Source organism: Pan troglodytes, chromosome 1 (assembly GCF_028858775.2).
Source record: "Pan troglodytes isolate AG18354 chromosome 1, NHGRI_mPanTro3-v2.0_pri, whole genome shotgun sequence".
Taxonomy (NCBI): Eukaryota; Metazoa; Chordata; class Mammalia; order Primates; family Hominidae; genus Pan; species Pan troglodytes.
Genome location: NC_072398.2, coordinates 186,166,352 through 186,183,887, shown reverse-complemented (window position 1 = coordinate 186,183,887; position 17,536 = coordinate 186,166,352). Strand labels below are relative to the sequence as shown.

The following is a 17,536-nucleotide window of genomic DNA, read 5'->3' as shown; positions in this document are numbered from 1 at the left end:
CCCAAACCCTTCCTTCATCTTCATCCTACTGCATGCATGCCAATTCAATTTTAAACAATTATAACTGCACAAGTAATAAATATATTCTCAATATAAACAAAAACTAAACAACACTTAAACAAAAACTTGAATATATTCTCAATGTAAACAAAAACTTTAACATTACAGACAAGGCAAAAGTCCCCCAGCACACACTGACCCCTCTTTTGAGTAAGGTTACCAGGGTAAGGTATACCCCTTCAAGCACGTTTCACAGGACTCTCAAATTGTGTTTCCTGGACAAGCAGCACAGCATCACCTGGGAACTTGTTAGAAATGCAAGTTATTGGGCGCCATCCCAAATCTAATGTGCCAGAAATGCTGGGAGTGGTGCCCAGCACTCTTTTGACAAGACCTTCCGTGATGCTGATCCTTCCTTAAGTTTGAGAACCAATGGCCTAGCTCCCTGTTGCTGTGAAGCTAACCGTGCACCTGGGCTCTAGTCCTCTATGCCTGGGCTCATTTATTTTTCTAGCTTCACGTCCCCCAAGCAACCGACCTTCTCTCCCACCAAAGTGGACACATTTCCCAGCCCTGGCTCAGGCCCTTTTCGCCATCTTCTCTTTCAAGTTCTGTCCCTAAATGCTCTGGCCTTCAAGGCACACAGGAAAAGCTGCTCTAATAGCGCTGGCTGGCAGGACCGGGCACGGGAGGGAAGGAGGGCAGTGGGTGGGGGAAACCGGGCGGGGGCAGGCGAGACCTCAGGGCTCCAGGGCCTCGTCCCCGGACTCCGCCGATTCCTCCTCGATGCGGGCTGCGGCCTCGGGGTCGCCGCCCTCCTCCGCCCGGAAGCGCAGCAGATGCGGGGGGCGGGGGGTGCCTCGCACGCGGCCGAAGTTCCGGAGGCTGATGGCCGGGGAGGGCGCCCCTACGCCCAGGAAGCGGCCGAGCAACGGGGTCTGCGCGGCGGGCGCGGGCCGACCAGATCCGGGGGACGCCTCCACCTGCAGGCTCTGCTCAGGGTCGTCGCTCATGCTGCGGGCGGGAGGGCGGGCTGAGCCGGGGCACAGGGCGGGAGCGGGGACGCGGGATCGGCTCTCGGGGAAGGACCGAGGCATCGGTGCCCCAGAGGCTGAGCGAGGACCCGCGTGCCGGGTCAGGCCCAGTGCAAGCCACTCACCGCAGGTTGAAGGTGGAGCCCAGGAATGAGGGCCGCAGAGACTCGGCCGCCGTGGCCACAGTGTAGGGTGGCTGCGGCTGGTCCTCATCCCAGTACTGGTCCTTCTCAGCGGGGGGAAGGTTCTGATACATTTCGTCCACGGATAGCAGGGACACCTGGGCCACCAGCAAGTTACAAGGATCCTCCTCTCCTCTCCTTCCCACGGCCGGGCTGAGAGCTGACCGGGAGAGGGGGCCCAGGAGCTGCCCTGGACTCCTGATCCTTCCTGATGCTTGCTCACCTGCAAGTTGCGGTCTATGAGCTGATTTGTCTCAAAGTCGTCATCATCCTCACCAAATGGGTTGATGATCTGTTCAGCCACCTATACGTGGCAGAGACAGGGTTTTCTGGGTTCAGAGCCCCACTCCTTTTCCCCAAAGTCGGGGCAGCCCCTGTGCCCACATCTCCACAGAGCAGGCTGGCATGCCCATCTGCAGTGCCCACCTTGAGCCAGCCAGCATAGAAGAAGAACTGCAGCAGAGTGGTGAGAGGCACGTACATGTCCGGGTCTCCCAGGGCTGGGGCTGGCTCCTGGCCTGGCTTCAGAAGCTTCTGAGGTTTGGCAGCCCCTGCCTCTGGCTCCACAAACTGGCGGCCAACCAGGGAGAGGGCAAAGAAAGAGTAGACGGCTATGGTCACCACCTGGAGAATGAAGAGCCAGGCTCAGTGCAGGATGCAGCGGGCCAAGGAGAAATGCTGCCCCTGCCTCTGAGGATCTATGGGAAGTCTGACAAGTAATCAAACATGTATCCTGGTGTGGCAGTACCAGTGGGGACAGGGTCACCTTGTTGGGGGTGGTGGGAGGCTTTGAGGATGAACCCGGTGCCTCAGGGGACTGAAATGGCCAGGCAAGTACCATCGCTAATTCTTCTCATCTCACACACAGCACAGGACATACAGTAGGCACTGGGACTCGGGAGGGGAGAGGCAGTTACTTGGGTGTAGACGAGGGGGATGCTGATCCAGTCATAGTGGAATAGCATGCTGCACTTGGCTCGGTACTTGTTCAACTCCTGGGGGAACAGCAGGAACAGGAAGTCAGCAGAGGTGAGGAAGGAACAGGGGTGCCCAGCACAAACTAGGCCTGGGCCCGGCCAGGAGGCGCTTTCTCATTCTGCCCTCAGAGGTGTATTAAGATGGGGTGCTTGAATCCCAGCTCTGCTAACTAGCTGTGTAACTTAGGCAAATTTCTTTTCCACTCTGTGCCTCAGTTTCCACATCTGTGCAAGGAGGATGATAGTACCTATGTCAAGAGTTGCTGTAAGGGATGAATGAGTTAACATGGGTACAGGGCTTCCAAAAGGCCAGGGTACACAGTTGGTGCCATACAACTGTTAGGTATTAAAATTATTATTCATCTTTAAAATTAGAGGGAGGAGGGCAGATGGGTCTGGTCCTGAGCCCACTCACTTCCAAAAGTAGACAGAGAGCGATATCGTCACGTATTCGCCCGTCCCTCCGGGCCTGGGCCGCCAGGTTGGTGAACCAGACGCAGGGGACCCAGTACTTGTTGAAGTCGGATTTCAGGCTCTCAAACTTTTTCCTCTCTTCCTGGGACATGAAACCTGAGGGGGTAAAGCAGGTGGGGTGCAGTTGCACCCTCTGCCGCCAGGGGAGGCTGCTGTTCCGCCGTCTGGCTCCCCTCCCTCGCGTCCACCGGCTGTCCCAGGACTCGCGGTTCCGCGTTCCTGTCGCAGTCCAGACCCTTCCCTGGAGGCCCCTGCTCCCAGGACTCTCCCAGGCGGCACCTGCATCCGGCCGTGGGCCGGGCCCCCAGAGGCTCCCGGCGGGCGGCGCACCTGCGTCCACCACGTGCTCCATGGTGGGGAAGCGCTTAAGCACGCGGGTGCTGACCGAGCGCAGCACCAGCACGGACGCCAGGTTCGCGTAGCGGATGAGGGTGCGGCGCAGCAGGCGGCCCCGCTGGTCCACGCCGTGCACGCTAGCCGAGATGACGCACATCAGCTGGTCTGGCAGCGGGATGCTTGTGTACTGGGACCACCAGCGGTTCACCACAAGAGTCACATAGAAACCTGCTTGGCCGCCGTGATAGAGGGAGTAGGAAGGGAGAGTGGAGAGCCTGGGGGTCGGAGCGCCTCACCTCCCCCAGCAAAGGGCCTGGTCCAGGCCAGTTGAATCGTGGCCGGGGGAAGGAAACATTCAGCTCCAGTGCCCTGCTGTGCTAGGCCAGGAGGAGGGAGGAGGGCAAACTTCCTTCAGCAGAGGGAAAGTGGGGATTCAAAGCCAGGAGACTGCTTCCCAGGAGGGTGGGGAAGGGGTTGTCACCTCTGTCCAGCTCCCCTGCAGTGCCCAGGGTGGGCTTGTGAGGCCAGCAGGTGTCTTGTGCCTTGCTGGAAGTGAGGGTCCAGCAAGTGATAGGGCCCTGCCCTCTGGAAGTCCTTGACCCAGCACCCAGCTCCTGTGCCTGCTGGGCCTGCTCTGGCTGACCAGGAAGGCTCTGCTACCGTGTTGAGTAATTCTTTTTTTTTTTTTTTTTTTTTTAGCAGAGTCTCGCTACATTGCCCAGGCTGGAATGGAACTCTTGGGCTCAAGCGATCCTCTCACCTCACCCTCTCGAGTAGCTGAGACTGCAGGTGCGTCACCACACCATCTGTTGGGTAATTCTGACCCTCGGAGCTGTCAACCCAACCCAGAGGTCAGGGAACACAGTAAGGAGGACACAGGGAAAACTAGAAGGGAGCCTTACCCAATACAAAGGACAAGGGAATGAGGTCTGCTGAGCGGTTGCAGTACCGGGCCACCTGAGCATACACGTACCTCTGCTCCTGGGTCAGCAGCAGCCTGGGGAAGGCAGGTGTAGGCTTGGGTTAGAGGGAGGTGGGTGGCCCAGTCTCCCCACTTGCGCCAGCTCTAAGACCCTGCCCTTACCGGTAGGTGATGCTAAGCACAGCGTACAAGGCCCCGAAGAGGAGGAATTCCTTGTAGAGGAGCTTGTAGATGCTTCCCCTCCAGCGGAGAAGCAGGCCAGAGAAACCTCCGAAGCGGGCCTCCGCCACTTTGAGAGTATATGAAACCGTCATGGTGCTGGGAGCCTGGGGCAGGAAGTCACAAGAGTTGCCCCCAGGGCTGTCGTTTAGTTCTCCAGACAACCTCCCTTCCACTCTGGTCTCACACACCCCAGCCTTCACCCTGCGTCAGTGGACAAGGGGGTAGGAGCCTGCAGAGCAGAAAAGTACACCCCACCCCCTGCAGAACTGAGCAGTACATGGGCAAAGCCAGGCTAGAGTTGGACAAGATAGAACTGAGATCTGTGTCCCTTCATGCATGAGGCTTCCTCAAGCTCCTCTTCAGCCTGCAGGGCTAGGGATAACCAGATCCTGAACTGCTGCGGACAAGAGACGCAGCTCCAGCCCAAATCCACTGCTATTCCTTGGGGCCTTGCTTTGGAAGCTGATTAACTAGAACTACCAGGGCCCAGGGCACTCTCACCCCCATCCCATACCTGCCTACCTGCTCTGGGCAGCAGCCCGTGTGGAAGATGAACTGGGCTAGACTTCAGCCCCCACAGACTTAAGTACCTCTGCGGTCCATAAAGTTAGGCTGGACTGAGGCCTATCATTGATGGATTGAAGCTGTCATCCAGCTTCCCCTGGTGCTGGGAACTGGGTGTGTCTCCTTACCCCTGTAGGGTTGGGCTGGCCTTTGAGTGGCAGAAATGCCAGCTATACTGACCCCACAGCTCAGACGACACCATGTCCTTCAAGCCAGTATTACAGGGGTTATTGTCCCACATTTCAGGTGGGAAGACAGATGCATGATAAACTGTTATAATACCAGCTGCTGATCACAGAGCACTGACTAAGTGACAGGAACCATGCCAAGGGCACTACTAGGTCATCCTCTCAAGAAATCCTCATCACAGCACCATGAGGTAGGGAATCAATCATCCACATTTCACAGATGAGGCTCCAAGAGGTAAATGACTTGCCCGCCGTCGGCCATACAGCTAGAACATGTTGGAGGCAGGATTCAAAGCCAGGGCTGATGGACTTCCAAGGCTGGAAGTGGCCTAGCAAAGGCATGAGCTCCAGGACCCATCCTGTGCACTGGCCACACTCCCAGTCTTCTTGTACAGGGGCTTGGGGTCTTGGCCAAGCTCTTCTCCATCCATGCCACGGGGCTGACAGCCACAGATCTGGAAGCTCAGGCCTAGGAGTGCAGGCCCCGTTAAGCCCTGTGTCCAACATCCTGACTCCTAGGGGTGCCCAATATTTGAGTGGCCACTTTCACCTCTGGAGGAAGTAATACCTAAGGCGCTGATAGAAATAGAACTTCCGCTGCCAGGCAAGGTAGCTCACACCTGTAATCCTAGCACTTTGGGCAGCCTCAAGGCAGGTGGATCACTTGAGGTCAGGAGTTCGAGACTAGCCTGGCCCAACATGGTGAAACCCTGTCTCTACTAAAAATACAAAAATTAGCTGGGTGTGGTGGCACGAACTTGTAATCCCAGCAGGTACATGGGAGGCTGAGGCAGGAGAATTGCTTGAACCTGGGGAGGCGCAGGTTGCAACGAGTTGAGATCGTGCCACTGCACTCTAGCCTGGGTAATCAAAAAAAAAAAAAAGAAAGAAAGAAAAAGAAAAAGAAATAGAATCTCAATGGGAGAATCGCTTGAACCCGGGAGGCAGAGGTTGCAGTAAGCTGAGATTGTGCCACTGCACTTCAGCTTGGGTGACAGAGACTCTGTCTCAAAAAAAAAAAAAAAAAAAAGGCCAGGCACTGTGACTCATGCCTGTAATCCCAGCACTTTGGGAGGCCGAGGCAGGCGGATCACCTGAGGTCGGGAGTTCGAGATCAGCCTGACCAACATGGAGAAACCCCATCTCTACTAAAAATACAAAATTAGCTGAGCATGGTGGCACATGCCTGTAATCCCAGCTACTCCGGAGGCTGAGACAGAAGAATCGCTTGAACCTGGGAGGTGGAGATTGCGGTGAGCCGAGATCATGCCATTGCACTCCAGCCTGGACAACAAGAGCAAAACTTTGTCTCAAAAAAGATAAAGAAAAAGAAAAAAGAAAAGAAAAGAAATAGAACCTCAAAGTGGAAGAGAATTGGCAGCTTACTTACCCTCCCAGTGCTGAGGTAAGTGAACACTGAAAAATCCCAAGAGTGGTGGTCCTGCCTCTGTCTTGTTTTGGGAAGCTCCTCCCCCTACACTGTGAGCTGGTTCTCTTCTGCAAGTTTCCTAAAGAGAGGAAGCATAGAGAGGTGATTAGGAGCACAGGCTTGGGAATTGGACAAACCTGGGTCTGAACCCCAGCTCTTTGTAACTGTGCAAGTTACCTAATCTCTCTGAACCTCAGTTTCCTCCTCTGCAAATCAGAATCAAGAATGCCTAACCTCATGGGGCAATTTTGAGTATTCACAGAAACAATGCCTATGGCCTAAAGCACTGTGGGTGGTTGGCTTGGGCTGCTGTTACTATGAAAATTTGAATCTGTTCTCTTTGGTTTCCCACGACTGGTCCAGTCTTGCCTCCCAAGCCTTCCAAGCCAGACAGTCCCTGAGAAATGAGGAGGCAGAGACCTTTTCTTCATGTCCTGCTAACCTGCCCCAGACCAAACAGTGCTGGATCCTGGCTTTTAAGCTGAATACACAAGGCCCTCTGAGACTTACCCACCTCCACCCTCATCACCAGTCTCTGCCTAACTCATATAAATTTTTTTTTTAATTTTAATTTTTGTGAGTGCATAGTAGGTGTATATGCCTAGCTCATTTGTAACTGTTCCTTCAAGATGTGGCTCAGAGCACCCTCTAGGAAGGCTTCCATGATCTTCCCCAGGTTACTCCTCAAAACCCTCTGGGTTTTCTCTCTTGCAGCAGTTAATCACAGTGGTCTATGATCTGTTTACAGGGAGATCTCCCCTCTAGCCTGTGAGACACCTGAGAACAGTTTTGAATCTGATTCATCTAGGTAAAGCTAGATTACAGTGGCTCATGCCTGTAATCCTGACACTTTGGGAGGCTGAGGTGGGAGGATCACTTAAGCCCAGGAGTTTGAGACCAGCCTGGGCGACATAGTGAGACCTGTCTCTACAAAAAATTTTTTTAAATTAGCTGGGTGTGGTGGTGTGTGCCTATAGTCCAGGTACTTGGGAGGCTGAGGTGGGAGGATCACTTGAGCCCAGGAGTTTGAGGCTGCAGTGAGCCATGATACAGCCATTGCACTCCAGCTTGGGTGACAGAGTGAGACCCTGTCTCAAAACAAAAACAAAAACAAAAAAAGAAAAAGAAAAAGCTGGGGAGGACTTGAAACCAAGCAAGCTTCTTTTTCTTTCTTTCTTCTCATCCTTCCCTCCTTCTTGCCTCCCTCCACCCCCTCTTTTGTTCTCCATTTCTCTCTTCCCTTTTAAGATGAAAGACATCTGGTCCCCCACCCCACCCCTGCTATTTTGTGAGATTTCCCAGATGAGCCAAGATCTGGAAAACTACTCATGGCCTGACTGGAGTTACATTCTCCATGGGAGATGTCAATATGAGGAAAGAACAGGACTCAGAGAGAGAGAGAGAGAGAGAGAGAGAGTGAGTATGTGTGTGTGTGTGTGTGTGTGTGTGTGTGTGTGTGTGTGTGTGTCTGTGTGTGTCCAGGACCTGACCTGGGGAGGGTGAGATACCAGCTCCTGGGCCTCAGGCATCATGGCCAGGCAGTTCATTCTCATGCTCTGATCTGTGGCTTTCCTAGAGCATCTGGGCTGCTTACCACTTAAAGATGTTCTAGGACTTGGAAAGCCAGGTCCTGGGAGTGCAGGAGCTCAGGCCGTGTCTCCCTGACAGCTCTACCCCAGGAAGACCAGCTGGCTGCATTTCAATCCTGCACCGCCACCCGCACCTGTGGCCCTCACACCTCTGCTTGTTCCCAGCCCTGTGGTCTGTGAATTTCCCACAGAGCCCGGGATAAAAGTACGTGACCTGAAGCCTCTGCCAGAGGAAGAGGGCGGTCCCCAGGCCCACCCAGTCCCTACCTCCTGAATCACCTTATCTCCTTCTCAGCTGTTGACCAGTCCCTTTGTTTATGGTGCAGGAGAGGGAACCACTCAGCCCATAAATCACCTGCCCCACCTTTCCTTATCCTCCAGCTCTCCTCTCCCTCCCTATTGGTCCTGCCCACCCATTCCCCTGTCTCCTCCTCACAGCTGAGAAGTGGTTATATGGCTTGGCAGTGAAATGGATTCCGGAGCCACACTGCCCAGGTTCCCAAGTCCATGCTTCACCATGGTCACCAAAGTCACCAAGCTTTGTGACTTTGGGAAAGCCATTGAACCTTTTAAATTCCCCATGAGAGGCTGGGTGCGGTAGCTCACGCCTGTAATCCCAGCACTTTGAGAGGCCAAGGCAGGTGGATCACTTGAGGTCAGGAGTTCGAGACCAGCCTGACCAACATGGCAAAATCCTGTCACTACTAAAAATACAAAAATTAGCCGGGCTTGGTGGCAGGAGCCAGTAATCCCAGCTACTCAGAAGGTTGAGGTGGGAGAATCGCTTGAACCTGGGAGGTGGAGGTTACAGTGAGCCCCAATCATGCCATTGCACTCCAGCCTGGGCAACAGAGCAAGACTCCATCTCAAAAAAAAAAAAAAAAAATTCCCCATGGGAACACGGGGATGATAATGCCTATCACATGGAGTGGTTGTGCGTATTAGGTGAGTTAATAGTATAAAGTGCTCACAATAGCACCAGGTAAGTGGGAAGTGCTACTGTGGCTATCAGCACATCTCTTCTTTCAGGTTGGCTTTATCCCTTCCACCTCTGCACCCACCAAGGACACCTGCCATCTCCTTATTGCTGAAGCCAATAGCCCTTCCTAAGTCCTAACCTTACCTGGCATCTCTTGTTCTTGACCCTCCTCCGTTGGCCTCTGTGACCTGACACTCAAGAGATTCTGGCCCAAGCACAGTGTCCAGGAATTCGAGACCAGCCTGGACAACATGGCAAAACTCCATCTCTACAAAAAATACAAAAAACTAGCCGGGTGTGGTGGCGCATGCCTCTAGTCCCAGCTACTTGGAGGCTGAGGTTGGAGGATCGCTTGAGCCAGGAAGTCGAGGCTGTAGTGAGCTGTGATTGCACCACCTGCACTCCAGCCTGGGTGACAGAGCAAGACTCCATCTAAACAAACAAACAAACAAACAACAACAAAAGACAGAACAGGAAGACAAGATAATAAGCTCACAGCCCCAGCCTGGGTGTGGGCCCACCCAGCCACAAGACAACAGCAAGAAAGGCCAGATGGGATTTCATTTTGTGCCTGAGTAGTGGCCCCTGGCTAGGGTCCTGTGTGGCAGAGATTAGAGAGGTAACATGGCCATGGATCAGACAGCCTGAGCTCAACCTTAAATCCCAGCCTGGGAAGAGAAGGAAACCCAGTCTTAGGCTCAGCACCTACGTACTTGGCAGGAGCTCCTCAGCTTTGGGGAGGAGGCTCTAGGGAACCAGGCCAGGAGGGCAAATCAGCTTTCTCTTGCAAGGAGCCTGTCCTGGCCCCCTCCTTCCTACTTTCCAGACCCACTCCCTGGCTATATTGTCAGACTTCACCTGAACTCACCAAATTCAAAACTTAGGTCAGCTTGGGAACTTGGCAAATTGGGGAAGGGGCAAGTAGACCTTCACTCCTCCACACACATTGCAAAGCCTTTGGAGTTCTGGCCCCTGGACTGTTCCAGTCACCCTTCCCCTTTCCTCCAGCTACTCTGAACTTTCACTTTTTTCAAGGACCAACAGCTCTCACTCCATGCCTCAAGGAGCACAGGGTTCCTCTTATGGAATACTTTCTCCTCCTGTCCATTACTGTTCCTGGCTAACTCCTCCTCAGCTCTCAGGTTTCAACTTAGAAATCTCAGCCTACGTACATTCCCCAAACTGGGTGTGATCCCACCTCTGGGCTCCCATAGGCCACCCCTATACCCTGTCTGTCTTCACCACTTAGCACTAATTACAGTCCAGTGTCCTTGTCCTACCGACAGGTCACGCCAGGGTGCAGCACAGGACCTGACACATAGAGGCTGCTCAAGAAAACGTTTGTTGAAAAAATGAACAACTGGCCTGGCTCAGTGGCTCATGCCTGTAATCCCAGCACATTGGGAAGCCGAGGCAGGCGGATCCCTTGAGGTCAGTAGTTCAAGACCAGCCTGACCAACATGGTGAAACCCATCTCTACTAAAAATACAAAAATTAGCCAGGCGTGGTGGCGGGGGCCTGTAACCCCAGCTACTCGGGAGGCTGAGGCACAAGAATCTCTTGAACCCGGGAGGCAGAGGTTGCAGTGAGCTGAGATTGTGTCACTGCACTCCAGCCTGGGCAACAGTGCCAGACTCTGCCTTAAAAAAAAAAAAAAAAAAAAAAAAAGCCGGGCGCGGTGGCTCACGCCTGTAATCCCAGCACTTTGGGAGGCTGAGGCAGGTGGATCATGAGGTCAGGAGATCGAGACCACAGTGAAACCCCGTCTCAACTAAAAATACAAAAAATTAGCCGGGCGCAGTGGTGGGCGCTTGTAGTCCCAGCTACTCAGGAGGCTGAGGCAGGAGAATGGCGTGAACCTGGGAGGCGGAGCTTGCAGTGAGCCGAGATGGCACCACTGCACTCCAGCCTGGGCGAAAGAGCGAGACTCCGTCTCAAAAAAAAAAAATTAGCTGGGTATGGTGGTGCGTGCCTGTAATCCCAGCTACTCGGGAGGCTGAGGCAGGAGAATCCCTTGAACCCGGGAGGCGGAGGTTGCAGTGATCTGCCATCCTGTCACTGCATCACTACACTCCAGCCTGGGTGACAGAGCGAGACTCTGTCTCAAAAAAAAAAAAAAAAAAAAAAGCTGGGTGTGGTGGCATGCACCAGCTGTAGTCCCAGCTACTTGGGAGGCTGAGTTGGGGGGATTGCCTGAGCCAGGGAGGTCGAGGCTTCAGGGAGCCATGATTATGCCACTGCACTCCAGTCTGAGCCACAGAGTGAAACCTTGTGTCAAAAACAAAAAAACAAAAAAACAGAGTGTGTTAGATCTTGCTAGACTTGGTGATATAATTAAGAGGCCATTATGGGCAGAACTGTGCCCCCTTCCAAAATTCATATATAAATATATATGAATATATACAAATATGTATAAATATATACATAACTATATATAAATGTATACATAAATATATATAAATATATGTAAATATATATATAAAAAATATATAAATATATAAATATATAAATATATAAATATATAAATATATATAAATATATAAATATATATATATAAATATATATAAATATATAAATATATATATAAATATATATAAATATATAAATATATGTAAATATATAAATATATAAATATATATAAATATATAAATATATAAATATATATAAATATATAAAATATATATAAATATATAAATATATAAAATATATATATAAATATATACAAATATATAAAATATATATCAATATATATAAATATAAATATATATACATATATAAATATATAAATATCTAAATATAAATATATATAAATATATAAATATATAAATATATATAAATATATAAATATATAAATATAAATATATATAAATATATAAATATAAATATATATAAATATATATAAATATATAAATATATATAAATATATATAAATATATAAATATATATAAATATATATAAATATATGAATATATAAATATATATAAATATATATAAATATATAAATATATATAAATATATATAAATATATAAATATATATATATATAAATATATATAAATATATAAATATATATATAAATATATATAAATATATATAAATATATAAATATATATATAAATATATATAAATATATATAAATATATATAAATATATATAAATATATAAATATATATATAAATATATATAAATATATATAAATATATAAATATATATATAAATATATATAAATATATATAAATATATAAATATATATATAAATATATATCTATATATAAATATATATCAATATATATCTATATATATATATAAATATATAAATATATATCAATATATATCTATATATATATAAATATATAAATATATATAAATATATACATAAATATATAAATATATACATAAATATATATAAATATATAAATATATAAATATATAAATATATATAAATATATATAAATATATATGAATGTATATATGAATATATAAATATATATGAATATATAAATATATATGACTATATATGAATATATATATGAATATATAAATATATATGAATATATATATGAATATATAAACATATAAATATATATAAAATATATATAAATATATAAATATATAAATATATATAAATATATGTAAATATATGTAAATATATAAATATATCAATATATATAAATATATAAATATATGTAAATATATAAATATATATAAATATAAATATATAAATATATAAATATATAAATATATAAATATATAAAATATATATAAATATATATAAATATATAACATATATAAATATATATAAATATATAAAATATATAACATATATAAATATATAAATATATAAAATATATATGAATATATATAAATATATAAAATATATATAAATATATAAATATATAAAATATATATAAATATATAAATATATAAAATATATATAAATATGTATAAATATATAAAATATATATAAATATATATAAATATATAAAATATATATAAATATATAAATATATAAAAATATATATAAATATATAAATATATAAAAATATATATAAATATATAAATATATGAAATATATAAATATATAAATATATGAAATATATATAAATATATAAATATATGAAATATATAAATATATAAATATATAAAATATATATATACATATATACATATATAAATATATATACACATATATACACATATAAATATATACATATATAAATATATATTATATATTATATATAATATATATTATATATAATATATAAATATATATTATATATAAATATATAAATATATAAATATATATAAAATATATAAAAATATAAATATATAAATATATAAATATATAAATATATATAAATATATAAATATATATAAATATAAATATATAAATATATATAAATATAAATATATATAAATATATAAATATATATAAATAAATATATACAAATATATAAATATAAAAATATGTATGAATAAATATATAAAAAATATATAAATAAATATATAAATATATATAAATAAATATAAATAAATATATATAAATAAATATAAATAAATATATATAAATATATAAATGAATATATAGATATATAAATATATAGATATATAAATATATATTGATATATAAATATATAAATATATATATAAATATATAAAAATATATAAATATATAAATATATAAACATATATATATAAACATATATAAATATATAAACATATATAAATATATAAATAAAGATATGTAAAGATATATAAATATATAAAGATATATAAAGATATATAAATATATATAAATATATAAAGATATATAAATATATAAAGATATATAAATATATAAAGATATATAAAGATATAAAGATATATAAATATAATATATATAAATATATAAATATATATAAATATATATTAAAAATATATACATATAAATAGGTATATATATTTTTGAGATGGGGTCTCGCTCAGCCACCCACGCTGGAGTGCAGTGGCATGAGCTCGGCTCACTGCAACCACTGTCTCTCGGGTCCAAGCAATTCTGTCTCAGCCTCCCAAGTAGCTGGGATTACAGGCACCTGCCATCATGCCCGGCTAATTTTTGTATTTTAGTAGAGATGGAGTTTCACCATGTTGTCCAGGCTGGTCTCGAATTCCTGACCTCAGGTGATCTGCCTGCCTTGGCCTCCCAGTGCTGGGATTACAGGCATGAGTCACCACGCCCGGCCCTATATATATTTTTGAGACAAGCTCTGTGTCTCCCAGGCTGGAGTGCAGCAGCATGATCATGACTCACTGTAGCCTAGACCTCCAGGGCTCAAGTGATTCTCCCACCTCAGCCCCCCAAGTAGCTGGGATTACAGGCATGCACCACCACACCCAGCTAATTTTTGTTTTGTTTTGTTTTGGAGACAGAATCTCTCTCTGTCACCCAGGCTGGAGTGCAGTGGTGTGATCTCAGCTCAATGCAACCTCCACCTCCTGGGTTCAAGTGATTCTCATGCCTCAGCCTCCTGAGTAGCTGGGACTACAGGCGTGAGCCACCACGCCCTGATAAATTTTGTATTTTTTTTTTCAGACGGAGTCTCACTCTGTCATACTCAGGCTGGAGTGCAGTGGCGTGATTTTGGTTTATTGCAACCTCTGCTTCCTGGGTTCAAGCGATTCTCCTGCCTCAGCCTCCAGAGTAGCTGGGATTACAGGCGCCTGCCACCATGCCCACCTAGCTAACTTTTTTTTTTTTTTTTTTTTGAGATAGAGTCTCACTGTCACCCAGGCTGGAGTGCAATGGGGCGATATTGGCTCACTACAACCTCCACCTCCCAGGTTCAAGCGATTCTCCTGCCTCAGCCTCCTGAGTAGCTGGGATTACAGGTGGGCGCCACCACGCCAGACTAATATTTGTATTATTAGTAGAGACGGGGTTTCACCATATTGGTCAGGCTGGTTTCGAACTCCTGGCCTCAGGTGATCCGCCTGCCTCGGCCTCCCAAAGTGCTGGGATTACAGGCATGAGCCACTGCGGCTGGCCCAATTTTTGCATTTTTTTTGGTAGAGACGGGGGTTTCACTATGTTTCCCAGGCTGGTCTCAAACTCCTGGACTCAAGCGATCTGCCTGTCTCAGCCTCCCAAAGTGCTGGGATTACAGTCATGAGCCACCACTGCACGGCCACAAAATTTATTTATTTTATTATTATTATTATTTTTTAGATGGAGTCTCCTTCTGTTGCCAGATTGGAATGCAGTGCCACGATCTCAGCTCACTGCAACCTCCCCCTCCTGGGATCAAGCGATTCTTTTTTTTTTAAGACTCTGTCTCAAAAAAAAAAAAATTATATATATATATATATATATATATATATATATATATATATATATATAGGAATTTTGGGCCAGGCACAGTGGATTATGCCTGTAATCCCAGCACTTTGGGAGGGCCGAGGTGGGTGGATCACAAGGTCAGGAGTTTGAGACCAGCCTGGCCAATATGGTGAAACCCTGTCTCTACTAAAAAATACAAAAATTAGCTGGGCGTGGTGGCACGAGCCTGTAATCCTGGCTACTCTGGAGGCTAAGGCAGGAGAATCGCTTGAACCGGGGAGGCGGAGGTTGCAGTGAGCCAGGATCGCATCACTGCACTCCAGCCTGGGTAACAGAGCAAGACTCCGTCTCAAAAAACAAACAAAACAAAACAAAATAAATAACGGTGCAAAATTGAATATGCCTTTTTGACTCTCTAAATGCCTCAGATCCATTTACCCTGGGGATTTGTCCTTTCTAGCCCCACCACCATCTCCCGTCTGGAAGACTGCTGACCTGTAAGGATAAAGACCAGACTCTTGAGCAGGCATTTAGGGTCTTCCTGCCCATCCCTATCCCCAACTCCCCCTCCATAATTTTGGCTACTAGTATTTCTCCACATCTGAGGCTATCGTGGGTCTCCCTTCAGTGGTCATGAAGGACAAGGTTGGAGAAGTTTGCCCTCGTGAGTCTGATGAGGGATTGGGTGGGATCCCTCTAATAGCATATGGAGGGGGATGAAATGGGCATGAGACCAAACGCCAGGAAAGGAGCAAGGAGCTGTGGCAATCATCCTGACAAGAGAGACTGTGGCCCAGGCCAGGGTGTGAGGGGAAGATGGAGCCAAGGGGATAGATATCAGAGCTATTTGGGAGATAAAATTGGCACAAATTGGGTACTCAGCAAATATTTGTTGACTTTCCTGGCTACTCTTTCTAAAGTAGGCTCTTCATTTGCTCTTCTGTTTATTCTTCCTTCATAGCACTTTTCACAGCCTGCAATTACCTTGTTTATCTGCTTGCCTATTGTCTGTTTCCATCAAGCAGAATGTAAACTAAATGAGGGCTGCAAGCTTGATTAGTTTTATTCGAGATAGTGTCCAGCACTTAGCAGATGCTCTCAATAAATCTTTGAGGAATGGCATGGTAATTGATTGGCTGGCACAGAGGGAGGGCAGAGAGGTGAGAGACAAGGCCAGGAGGCCTGTGGTCCTGGGCCTCTGTCTCTGGCCCTGGGAAGGGTGGGCATTGCGCAGGGGTCTAGGCGTCCACATGGTCCAGAGACTAGCTGCCCAAGTGCCCGTGTCTAGCATTTGAGAAAATCCAATTCCCAGCCAGGCAAGGTGGCTCACGCCTGTAATCCCAGCACTTTGGGACGCCGAAGCGGGCAGATCACCTGAGGTTGGGAGTTCCAGACCAGTCTGACCAACATGGAGAAACCCCGCCTCTACTTAAAAAAAAAAAAAAAAAAAAATACAAAATTAGCCGGGTGTGATGGCGCATGCCTGTAATCCCAGCTGCTCGGGAGGCTGAGGCAGGAGAATCGCTTGAACCTGGGAGGCAGAGTTTGCGATGAGCCAAGATCGCGCCATTGCACTCCAGCCTAGGCAACAAGAGCGAAACTCTGTCTAAAAAAAGAAAGAAAGAAAGAAAGAAAGAAAGAAAGAAAGAAAGAAAGAAAGAAAGAAAGAAAGAAAGAAAGAAAGGGCCGGGCGCGGTGGCTCACGCCTGTAATCCCAGCACTTTGGGAGGCCGAGGCGGGCGGATCACGAGGTCAGGAGATCGAGACCATCCTGGCTAACACGGTGAAACCCCGTCTCTACTAAAAATACAAAAAATTAGCCGGGCGTGGTAGCGGGCGCCTGTAGTCCCAGCTACTTGGGAGGCTGAGGCAGGAGAATGGCGTGAACCCGGGAGGCGGAGCTTGCAGTGAGCCGAGATCGCGCCACTGCACTCCCGCCTGGGCGAAAGAGCAAGACTCCGTCTCAAAAAAAAAAAAAAAAAAAAAAAAAAAAAAAAAAAAGAAAGAAAGAAAGAAAGAAAAAAAAGAAAATCCAATTCCCATTCACTTTCTGGCTTCTGGCTGCTGACCCAGGCCCGGGGGTATTTTCAGAGGAAGGGAATTGGGGACCCCGGAGGAACCCGAAATTTGCCCCTCAAGAGTGTAGAAGTGGGTAGCGGAAGATGTGGCCTGGAGCATGGTAAAAGCCTTGAAATTCCAGACTGCTTGGCTCCTAAACCTGGCAAGGCAGCCCTCGGGCCAGGCAAGCCAGACGCGAGACTGTGCCTTCCTTCCAGGCCCTAAAGAGGGCAGCACTGGGCCGGGCCCCGGGCGAGGGCGAGGGAC

The 17,536-nt window shown here is 45.5% G+C and overlaps 1 protein-coding gene across 2 annotated transcripts; it reads right to left on the bottom strand.

Annotated features, from left to right (window-relative positions):
* Positions 1 to 114: 114 nt before the first annotated feature.
* BEST4 (bestrophin 4) lies at positions 115 to 9,164 on the bottom strand. Of its 2 annotated transcripts, XM_016961438.3 has the most exons (11): positions 9,041 to 9,164; positions 6,290 to 6,407; positions 4,088 to 4,251; positions 3,906 to 4,000; positions 2,998 to 3,231; positions 2,609 to 2,763; positions 2,134 to 2,211; positions 1,643 to 1,840; positions 1,440 to 1,520; positions 1,160 to 1,314; positions 117 to 1,014 (listed from the first exon to the last, which is right to left on the bottom strand). In XM_016961438.3, the coding sequence occupies exons 3-11, from the start codon at positions 4,237 to 4,239 to the stop codon at positions 741 to 743; spliced, it is 1,422 nt and encodes a 473-aa protein (XP_016816927.1). In that variant the 5' UTR covers positions 4,240 to 4,251; positions 6,290 to 6,407; positions 9,041 to 9,164; the 3' UTR covers positions 117 to 740. The 2 variants fall into 2 exon arrangements, with proteins under 2 accessions (XP_063658858.1, XP_016816927.1); XM_063802788.1 differs by lacking the exons at positions 6,290 to 6,407; positions 9,041 to 9,164 and having other exon boundaries at positions 115 to 1,014; positions 4,088 to 4,704.
* Positions 9,165 to 17,536: the final 8,372 nt, after the last annotated feature.